General features: G+C 43.6%; 1 protein-coding gene across 1 annotated transcript in view; it reads right to left on the bottom strand.

The window, feature by feature from the left end:
* The window catches only part of polr2m (RNA polymerase II subunit M), a 6831-nt gene extending 797 nt beyond the window's left edge, over nucleotides 1-6034 (bottom strand). Inside the window, exons 1-3 of the mRNA XM_076291532.1 lie at nucleotides 5787-6034; nucleotides 4825-5406; nucleotides 2701-2914 (exon numbers count right to left, since the gene is read on the bottom strand). Coding sequence (XP_076147647.1) covers nucleotides 2701-2914; nucleotides 4825-5406; nucleotides 5787-5896 — 906 coding nt within the window. The 5' untranslated portion in view covers nucleotides 5897-6034. The remainder of the gene's footprint in view (nucleotides 1-2700; nucleotides 2915-4824; nucleotides 5407-5786) is intronic.
* Between the last annotated feature and the right edge of the window lie 5533 nt (nucleotides 6035-11567).

Raw genomic sequence — 11567 nt, 5'->3', positions numbered from 1 at the left:
CACCCAAACACACAATCATGTGATGGCCGTCTGTATGTGCACATTTGAGGGATCTGTTTTCTCTTCTACATGGCTCTGAAAGCACTGAGTCAGTCCTGGTTGCTGACACTTGAGCTCCGCAGCCTATCCACTACACACGTCCCATCTGTGCCTTGTCCTGAGGCAACATTGGAGCGTGAGCGCCCCTTAGTGCTGACTGGCTGGAACTGCGTACACGGCCCTCCACCATGACAGAGACTAATGCGTACTACATACTCGCCGCACCCGACTGGTAGCGCGACAATGTGACGTCAAAATTGCGCCATTTCCTGTGTCGCACGAGAAATTTCAGCCCTGCGCAGGCAGGTCGTGCAGAGGAGATTTTTTTTCAGATGCGCGCGACAAGCAGGATGAGCTTGAAGCCAAGATCAGGGAGCATGCGGGCCTCTATACATCAACCGCATTCAGGCATTTCATATAGCCTAGCCTACATCTTAAATAAACATGTTTGAATAGTCAGTTTGAGAAGAGAGGGAAATTAACCTGGCTAGGTTACCAGCGAGAGTTTGTGATTTTTAAATAGTCTGCTGGATAAGTTAATGAAGCTACCAGAGAGACGGAATTAAAATGAAAGACCTAGGACCCTAACCTGACTCTCGCCAGATGAATTTCGTGCCGCCTAGCTCCACTCATTCATCTGGGATCGATCCATTGGAGTGATGCTTCAGAAGGCTGGGCCTTATTAAAAAATCCTTGCAAAAGATTGGATAAGCCACTTGTCCGTCATCTATTGACGTGCTACTTCAACCACTCACATCGAAGCCAACGCGTGACGCTGAGAACAGTCTCACAGTCGCTTCTACGCTACGTCGCATCTATGAAACTCCCGCCCTGCGTCCTGATTGGCTCTACAATATACAATCTCGTGCTGAAATCACTCTCAATGGAACCGATCCCAGATGGATTAGTGGAGCTAGGCGGAACGAAATTCACCTGGCGAGAGTCAGGTTACTAAGACCCAGGGACATGCCAATAATACAGCAAAAGGTAACAAAGATATTTATTTTCAACCAAAGGATATCTAAGACCTGAAAAAAATCTCTTTCCACCTCAGGAAATTACACAAACTCATGTCTCAGCACCAGCCAGCTAGCTTACTTGCTAAAATTTCCCTCGGGATAAATAAAGTACCTATCTATCTAGCTGCACACACTTTGGAAACTAGATGGTAATGATAGTAGTTGTGAATAGCAGCAACGAAGTCTGAAGTATCATCACAGAGGGTAGTTTTTACTGCCATTGAGGCCAATGCCAATTCAGGAGAATATTGCAACTAGTGTCGCGACCACCACGCGCGAGTATAATTGGTTACGGCGCTCCCGTGACGTCACATTGTCGCGCTACCGGTCGGGAGTGGCGAGTATGTAGGACGCTTAAGGGCGTCTTTCAACCAACAGAGAACTGGTTCTTGAACTGATTCCGTTCAGTTCAATTCTTTGAACTTTGATGCTATCTAGTGAACCAGCCCGCATTTCCACCAGTTTTGAATGGGACTAAGGATATGTCTTCAACAGAGGGGGTTGCACGCATAACTGAACTGTAGAATGACACGTCCACTTCAGTTCAAAGAAAAAACAACAACTTTTTAGTGCCAGCTCCTTTTCAGGTTCCGAAATAATGAATCTTGGTCCAAACGATTCATCATCTGGAATGTGAACCAGAACTGAGCCAGTTCTCTGTTAGTGGGAAAGTCTGATCATGCACCAGGCGGAGGGCCTTTGGAAGGCTGTTAGTATAAAAGCCTGATCATGAACCAGGCCTTTGGAAGGCTGTTAGTGTAAAAGTCTGATCATGAACCAGGCCTTTGGAAGGCTGTTAGTGTAAAAGTCTGATCATGAACCAGGCAGAGGGCCTTTGGAAGGCTCTCACAGCTCATCTGTGGCAGTGCAGCTGGGTTTAGGCAAACACTCCCAAGACTGACTCCAACTATCACCAGGAACACACATTCAAACCAGGTACTGCGTCCCTACTTCCTGAAAGTGGGTCAGAATACATTACATTTTAAATGTATAATTGTATGTGTGTGTGTGTGTACTCCGTGGTTTTCCTTTGAGTTTTAGTGCTGTAAGCACACGAGTCTATAAACGGTTAGGACCAGTGTGCGTGTCTGTTTATAGTCCAATCTATTGTCCAGGTGACATCCAGTTCCGCTCGACAAAACATAACACAAAAGAAACAAACTGTGTCTAATAAGGTGTTGAGTTGAATAGCAACTCAAAGTTCTATATTCTTAAGTGTTGCCGTGGTCGCGATGTCTGTGTGTCATCCAATTGTGTACAGGTGTGTGTGTGTGTATGTGTGTGTGATACCTTTTCCAGTGACTGTATACAGCTGAGTGTATACAGGTGTGTATGTGTGTGTGATAGCTTTTCCAGTGACTGTATACAGCTGAGTGTATACAGGTGTGTATGTGTGTGTGTGTGTGTGATAGCTTCTCCAGTGACTGTATACAGCTGAGTGTATACAGGTGTGTATGTGTGTGCGTGCAGTCTTACAGTTACTGTATTCATATTATAAGGGTATGTATGCAGGTGTGTGCGTGTGTGTGTGTGTGTGTGTGTGTGCGTGCGCGTGCATATGCGTGTGTGCGCGTGTGTGTGTGTGTGCGTGCGCGTGCATATGCGTGTGTGCGCGTGTGTGTGTGTGTGTGTGCGTCCGCACCATCTGCCTCTGCGTCTGCTCCCTCATGAGGCCGGACGCCTCGTCCAGTGTCAGCAGCTGGGCAGGGGCGTAGTGAAGCGGCGGGAGGCGGGCGGACGTGATGTCGTCCAGGTGCTTCCTGTCCCGCTGCTTTCGGGCCTCAGCAGAGAGGGGCGGCCGCGACACACCCCCTGGGGACCCGGCGGGGGAGGGGGACCCTGAATTGGGGAGCAGCCTGAAAGTGGGAACAGCAATAGACACCAGTGATAAAAAAGTAATTCAACAGGAATATTCCACTTCAGAAATCATCTTATCAGGCCATCCTTAAAAATATTCTTGTTTGTAGTAACAGCAAAAAAAAATAAAAAATGGGTCGGTAGGTAGGTCAATATTTTTTTTTCAAGATTCAAAGTAAAAAAAAAAGTACAATTTTGGTCATGGTGATTACGTAGGAATGAATTTACACAAATGTGCATATTGTGACGTAACTGACTGGGTCCTCAACCTGTGCCTTCAGGAACACCATTGCAAACCTCAATCTGATGCAGGTTATATAGACCAGCCTTTCTCTAACTTCTTTGACCTTAGGCCCGGTCATGGCAGACTTTGGGGTCATAGGGCTCATCTACATGTACCCAGAAAGAAGGCTACAATAGCTCTTGGCCACGTTATAGTGAAATTTTACTATACAATACTCAATGCTATACAGTGTATTATACAGTCGCTGCTCTGTTTCTTTGGAAGTTCCAAAAAACAACGTTGTTCTATTAAGTGTCGTTAAATAAATAAATAGCCTTCCAACAGGTTGAAGCGGAGCTTTGATACCAACGTTATCGATTAGTTTCAGTTTCTCTCGCGCAGACGCCTGCATTGAATGAATGCTCATACCACCACTTCATTGCATGGCTCCATGTTTAATGACATCGATAGCAGAAACGTTTGTTTTCTTTTTTTGTCGGTCCGCAGTATCTTGATCAACTGCGCAGCAAATTATCAGATGAAGCACCGGGCCTAATTTCACTCCACGACTCCGCGGATCAGCAGTCTCCACGTTGCGGACCCATATTTTGAGAAATGCTGAAAAGACCACAACCAATTTCAATACTTCGAAATCACCGTCACCGTTAGACTAGAGGGGAGAACGGATGGGAAAAGATCTGGGCACAGTTCTTCCAGAACTTCGTGCCAAGTAAAAGCGTTATCAGTTTGTGTGAATGAAATGAAGCGTATAGGCCATAGTGTGACATGCATAAAACCAATGGTGTAGAGATGACGCCACAGGGTTTTATTTAAGTGAGCCTACGTTTGCATATAGGCAATTTATATTCACAATACTTAGGCCTACTAAAATAAATATTATTTTATTGCATTTGTATTTGTTGTTTAGAGTAAAAAAAAAACAATCGGTCTGTATTAACGCAACAACCGGCAAGTCGGTCGGACTAAAAGGGGAAAAAATAAATATTTGGGTCGCTTCTAAATTGACAGGGTCGGTCGGGTTACGGCAAACGAAAATATTTTTAAGGATGGCCTCACCAGCGATCCCCTCAGCCTGAGACAGTATTGAGTGGTATACAGTGCCCCTGTACTGGTACTCATGATACTCAGATACCATGCACTCATACCACTTCATACCAACACAAATAAACAAGTTAAAGTTTGTTTCTGGTTGAAATATATATCTGTTATACAATTTATTTCATATTTATATAGTTATTTTTATGTTTATCGTGTGTCAACCAGAGTGCAACTGATCAAAATAAAGCTTCACGTTCGTAGCACATTGATGGTAAGCTGATTGTTATTTTTGTAGTACACTCTCATAGTCATATCAGTGCTCATTACCAGCCGGTAGCCTACACATCAGGACTACATACTGAGGCTGAGAAAAGAACTATCAGTGAATCCCTCCAGTAGAGAAATATTATATCTGTATGTTTCGTACTTAATTATTGATGACTATGCCAACTATGTCAGACATGTTTTTCTGTGGAAAACCTGTGTCTAAAATAAAACTAATCACCACCATCATCACCATCACCACCACCATCACCATCATCATCATCATCATCAATCACGCTCTGGTTAAGCTGTTCTCAGGCCACCTCATGGAAATTGGATGCAAACCGATTGTGTCCACTCAACTGGTTGGGCTTGAACTTGGTTCTGGCAGCAGAGCCAGACCTCTCCGTCCTCTCCATCATCTCCTCAAAGTGCGATTTCTTCTGGTTCGGCCCGCCCAGGAACGGGTTTCCTCCGCCGCCACTGGACCTTCCGGAAGCTTCTGTCCCAGACGGCTCTGACAGCGCGATCCGGGCTAGCGCCTCCACCAGGTCACTCTCTTTTGACCCTCGGGGGGCGCTGCTTTCCCCATCTGGGACGGTCTCCATGGCTTGAGGGGCCATAGGGCTCTGTTGCCAGGCAACCCTGTCTCTGTTGTCATGGCTCTCGGCTATACCCTGAGGTGTGGGTCCTGCTTGTTTGGGTTCCGGTGGTCCATCTGCCCCAGTGGCCCCCTCAGTCCTGCCCAGGCTTGGTGCTGAGGTTCTGGGCTGAGGCTGCCGGCGGGTCAGAGCCTCCTGGTACTGGGCCTGGAACTCGGTCCGCAACGAGGACAGGTCATTCTGCTTCCTCTCTGTCTCCTCGACGTGGACAAGGGCCTGACGGACGCGCTCAGCAAACTCCGAGATCTTTTTCCCCTTATCAGGCAGGGTGTGGATGAACCTCCTAGTCAACCAGAGACACACCCTCAGTTACATGGCTAAACACAACACTTTACAAGCTTATTCTGAACGGGACTGTTCCTCGTATAATGCACTACACGTTATTCTAATCTTATAGAATATAGTAAACAACTTGCCTTATATGATCAACACAGGTCATACTTGACAATTTCACTGATAATGGTGGCACATACAGTAGCTGCTAATCATTTTCAACTTCAACACAGCAGAACCGAGCCCTGCTGCTAGCGACTAAACCAACAAGTCTAGTAGCCAGAGTGTTATCAATGGCGTTCATGCTTCAGTTAAGCTAGCAGAACATCAGATGGAGGACAGTGGTAAAGTTAACTTGTCGTTTAAATCCAAACTCACGGCGAAGCTTACTTGTTATTCAGTAATTTCTCCTGACGTAGGAGTAGCTCATAGAGCTCCTCTTTGCTCTTGTTCCGAAGATCCCCGACCAATCCTTGGCCCCCTGTCCTTGGCGCAGACATTGCTGCTTCCCCTGAAGTACACTGTCGTGGTCAAAAACAAATGCATAGGGTCTGCTAATTATTAGTACTAATATAAATACTTAATATTAATAATGTAGGGACAGCCATGACGGTTTACTCAGCATGTTCAAGTTGCGTTCTCACCGGACATCGTCATCAAACCGGAAGTATAATAGAATGCCCACTGTCGATATCTGTTTTTACTGTCTATGGTTGGCCCTCCAAAACACAAAACCAGGCGACCGTTTTAATGGCACGACTGTGTCGGGAAGGCATATTCATGCTCAGGTATTGATTCACATTCACTGTAACTACAATACATTGCATTTAATTACAATAGGCTAATGAAATATTTGTGTGTGTATTTATGGAATGTTCCATTGCCGCAAGAACTTGATGAAAAATGAAATTGCATGACTACTTGCTTACTGTAACTTTATCTGTAGGCCTAAATTGAACATATTTCAGAAAAACTATAGGCTATTACAATAAAAAATATAATTGGTGCAAACGTCACCAATCCATGAGTTCGCTTTATGACGCTGCACTCTGGTGGCGGTTGTGAAACAATGCAAGCTATTTCTCGATATAGGCTACTCAGAATGAAACCATGGCTACAGCCACAGGTGGGCACACCTACATCAAAAAATATTTTGTTACAAACTACATATTATACTATATTATAGCTCAGGAAATAACAAAAAACAAAATACTGATTCCCCTGTAATGCTGTAGCTGCCTCGCTCCAACATACTTTAACATGCAATATATGTAGAGATGCACCGATTGCAATTTTCTGGGCCGATACCGATTTCCGATTTTTCATAGAGTTTGACCTGCCGATACCCATTTTAGCCGATTCCGATTTCATTTCTTCTAACCATTTTACAGCACACACACAAATAGTTATTTTCTATCTTTTCTTTGATAGAACATGTTAATATAGACATGTAATCAACTTATCATTTATGAAATGGCTGTTAAAAAAAATGGAACCGGTGAGCAGACAGATTCTTCTTCAAGTCTAACTTCAGCTGCAGTATCAAATTATGGATTAAGTTAAGTTATGGAACACCCATTTTATTCTTCTCACATCCAATATCCAACTAAAGATATAAGAACAATTTTCATGATAGGCCTACATTTGAACATGCTACCATGTCATATTTTCATATGCATTGATGAATTTATGGGAGGGCGAGGGAAAAGTGGTAGTAGCCTAGGCTATCACGCAATCAACAGGGGAGAAGTGCTAATAGCGATTAGGTGCTCCACCATATATGAAAACAGTGCACGTCTGTTTTGCGGTGAAAAAATTAAATCCAAATTCCGGTTAAATGCATCAATTAGGCTATATAAACGTTCAGAGACGGCTGATTCAGTATTCAGAGCATCAATTTTCTTCATTGTAGGCTACTATGTCAAAAGCAACTTTAAAGGAGAAGTTCGGTGTGAAATTGACCTTAGCTGTACTGAAAGATGTTGCCGAGTACTCACATGTGTCCAATAGGCACCTTCGCTCACCCCCTAGCATTCCAAATTACGCCGTTTTTAGCCGAGTAGCTGTGGGGGCATAGCGTAGCCTATGCAACTAAGTCGCTATTTTTACACCATTAAAAAGGTTCCAAGTAACTCCACACTGCATTGGTAGACTTCTGAGGGTCTTGGAACCTTTTTAATTGTGTAAAAATAGCGATTTAGCTGCATAGGCTACGCTATGCCCCCCACAGCTACTTGGCTAAAAACGGCGTAATTCGGAATGCTAGGGGGTGAGCGAAGGTGCCTATTGGACACATGTAAGTACTCGGCAACATCTTTCAGTACAGCTAAGGTCAATTTCACACCGAACTTCTCCTTTAACGTTTGTTTGCCTTTCTAATAGGCTATTGTTTGTTCACTTCACGACATCCACTTCTCAATCTGCTAGACTAGGGTATTTTAAGGCATAGCCCTAGTCTACGTGCAGTAAATACTGTACTTCGAGTATTTTTTTTTAAGTGGAGTAGAACTACTAGGGCTACTGTATGTCCCTGCTTGTTGACATCTTATTATGTAGCCTATGATCGCTAAACTTTGATTGTTTTTAATGTCGCAATCGGTTATCTCCCTTCAGCAGCGCTTGTGGTTCAGCTGCGGGCACGCAATTAGCGGCAGTGACGGGCGGTGATGAGCGATGTTTACGTAGCCTAATGAAGTGACAGCTTAGTAAATTCCACGCAGTAGGCCAATGGCAAAGCACAGCGTTTGCTGCATAGAAAAACTCAGTAGCCTATTAGCGCTTTCTTTGTAGCCCTACAGCCCTGAGTGTTGGTTGCTAGCTTCTTCAAACTTTGCAAACTCAGCTGGGTGTTGTTACAATTGCGGCGCACGAGTGCATTTGACCGGAATAAAATCGGCATGTCTCAGACTGACCGGCCGGTCGCCGGTCATGGCCGATCACGTGAAAATCGGCCGATTCCGGTCACCAGCCGATCTATCGGTGCATCTCTAAATATATGGTTTTCTTACCCACATTAAAAGGGGCGAGTACCAGTCATGCATTATGTTGCTTTACCCTATACCCAGAGTGACACAGGTGTCCTAAACACTTTGAACGCTCTGGAAAGTTCCTTGTTGTTGCAGTAATGCAGTATTTGATAATGCCAGGGACAGAACTCAGTGGGTCTGAAGCAGAACCACACAAGGTGCCATGATGTGCCTTAAAGATGAACTGAACTGGATTTTGAAGTAAAGGTGATATAACAGATGTATTTTATTTCTTCTCATTGGTACAATGATTAAAATGGCTGAATTTATTAAAAGGGATAAAATTGTACGTTGAAAGTGTTGTTGTTGTTACATGGGCGCCACCATGTTGGATTTCAACAATCGGCTACGTCACTGGCATGGTAAGCTACTCTGCACTAGCACTAGCAGCCATAGCAGATAATGAGTCTGAGGCTAGCTGACATGGCTAAAGAAACTAACATTAGGCCTAGCTGAGTTACATATTGGCCATAAGCTGTTTATCATAGGCTAGCCTACATCACAAAATCTCATACAAAATGAAACCAAACTAGTGAAACAAAGGCGAACACTTTAACAGGGGAAATTAATTGGGCATGAATACCGCTATTTTGTCAATGAGCAGAAACACACACGACATTCAAACTATTGATAAGATGTGCACTATGGAAACTGGTCTGTAACTTTGGACGAATAAATGCCATTGACTCGCCATATCCTGACTTAAAAAACCCTTTTCTTGCTTACTTTATCGCAAACTCGGTGGGGCAGCTTGTAGTCTTTTTCAATTCATAGAAGGGCGAGCCCACAGTCTATGTGCCATGGAGCCTACTGTAAGTTTCAACTTCGGCTTCGTTCACCCAATGCAGTCACTGGTCGCAATTACAAAGTCCGGGAAGGTTCGTTCAATCTTTTAAAGTTTTAAGTGCAGTAGCCTATCTGTCCCCTTTGGAATAATATCTCGAAGTAGCCTCAGATGAGGTCCAGTGTTAGATAGGCTACCATACGATCCAACCTAGGAAAGGGCTAGCAGCTAAACACCTTGGAAACACTCTTATGTCAAACTCCACAAGTTAGCACTCCGACCATAGAGAGTATAAACCATGACTCCGACGATATCACAGATCGATAATAATGCATTTACTAGCTGGTAACTAAACCACAGCGGGTCTGTAAACAGAATCCAATGTCCCTTTCTACTCACCCTGAAGCCAGTTGTTCACCGTCTCAGGGCAGATTGTTGATGCGAGGGAGTTTAGCATGCTAACTCGCAGTACTGCTATCCAAGAGACTCGTGCAATATCAACGTCCACAAGGTAAAAATCTGCAAACTCTCCACTAATGTTAGCCTAAAATAAACGGCAAACTCGTGTATCCTCCATGTATCTGGGGTCAACTTGGGGTGACGAAGTTTTTAACAGTTTCAAGGGAGGGAGAGAGAGAGCCCGTGTGAGTTGCTGTTACGAGTGCCAGTAGTCCAGACTGCGTTAGCCTACATTGCCGTGACAATGCGTGTTATATAGTTTATTTGTACATGCACCGTAGCTTTGCATAGGCCTAATGTAGTGGTGGTGAGTGAGTATGCAGTTGTGTGGAGGATGTACAGTAGGCAATGTGTGTGTGTGAGGGATGGAGGGAGACAGAGAGACAGCGTGCGTGTTGCTGTCTCAAGCGCCCCTCGTCCAGTTTTCTACATGACCTGTAGGCTAGGTCTACAGTAGCCTATGTTGTGCCGCACAAAATGTATCTATGTTGTACATTGCACAAAATGTATACCCCCCGAAATAAACACATACATAAATAAACATATTTTTCCCGTTACTTTGGCTTCCTCGAACATTTTCCCTACGTTTCGCCACTGCTTTGCAACAGATAGATTCCAGTGCTCCGGCAGCGCCCACACAGTCATTTTCACCCAAATGATCCTACTGAAGGTTGAGCTGGAGCCTGAAACCGATCGTCCCCCATCTAGTGGTAGTCAAGACACTACAGGCCTGTCCCTCACAGGCTCAAATGTGTAACCCATGCCATTAAAATGACTAATTTTCATGTATACATAATATGCTGCAGCTGTTGCCTATAGAACTTCTCAGGTCCTACCATGCCAGTGACGTCATTGAAACTGGCAGCGCTCTAATACTAACAAACGCAATTTTGGTGTTGCTTAAAAAAGGCTACGTATTGATTTTTTTAATTACATTTTTTAGTGTCATTTATTTTTAATTGTCATAATCAACACATTATCAATGTTGATTCTATCAGTTCAGTTCATCTTTAATCCTCCTGTAGTCTAATGTGATACACTCATATGACTGTAATGTTTCTCTTGAGGAGTAATAAATAAAAGAAAAATCTATTGAATATCCACCACCACAAAATACAAAATAGGCCGCTCTTGGGCAGGCTTAAAATTGCTCCTCTTGTGATGAGTAGGAGTGTGCTGTAGGCTGCCTATAAGGGAGATGAAAGGACACTCCAGAGCAGAGAAGTTCCATGCTGATTAGCTGAATTTTAGCATAGAATATATTTAAAAGCCACAATTGAATACACATGGAAATATCACATGGATATGTACAATAATATGCATTATAATTTAAGGTATGAATGTCAATGATTAATGAATGGTGGAGTTAGGCAGTGGCCATAGAAAAGAAAACTATCCGATGGACTGGAATTGAGCAATACTTTTATCATCTAGTACCAATCAAGTATGTGGAAAAGATGGTTTTCTCAATACTGAAGAATGAACTTAGCAAAAGTCTTTCTTCTTCACATGTAGCCTTTGCCAAAATATGGTGGAACTGGAGTTTGAGTGTCTTTACGCAGTGTAATTGACTCATTCATTCATTCCCTCACTCTCCACCTCAAGCTGGTGTGTGATCAGTGTTCTGGCGTAGGTGGGTGCTACACATTGGTGGTGGTTAGTGAGGTTCCCCCTTCATTATATTGGACCATACACTATACAGTTGTCATTATTTCAAAACCACCACCAGAGTGCAGCATCATGACATGAACTAGTGGTTTAGTGAGGTTTTGCCGTTTATATTAACAGAAAAAATCTGTTCAATTTAAAAGCCGAATCACGGTAAGAAAGTTGTCGTGCAAATTCCATTTTGTTAGTTAATTTTGCTTATTGCTACAATGAAACATTCTTGACTCCTCCTTG

Source organism: Alosa pseudoharengus, unplaced genomic scaffold, assembly GCF_046254945.1.
Source record: "Alosa pseudoharengus isolate Yale_2024_CS ecotype anadromous, Long Island Sound unplaced genomic scaffold, YU_APseudo_1.1 YU_APseudo_1.1_scf_19, whole genome shotgun sequence".
Lineage (NCBI taxonomy): Eukaryota > Metazoa > Chordata > Actinopteri > Clupeiformes > Clupeidae > Alosa > Alosa pseudoharengus.
Note: the sequence above shows the minus strand (reverse complement) of the source record. Positions and strands in the feature narration are given on the sequence as shown.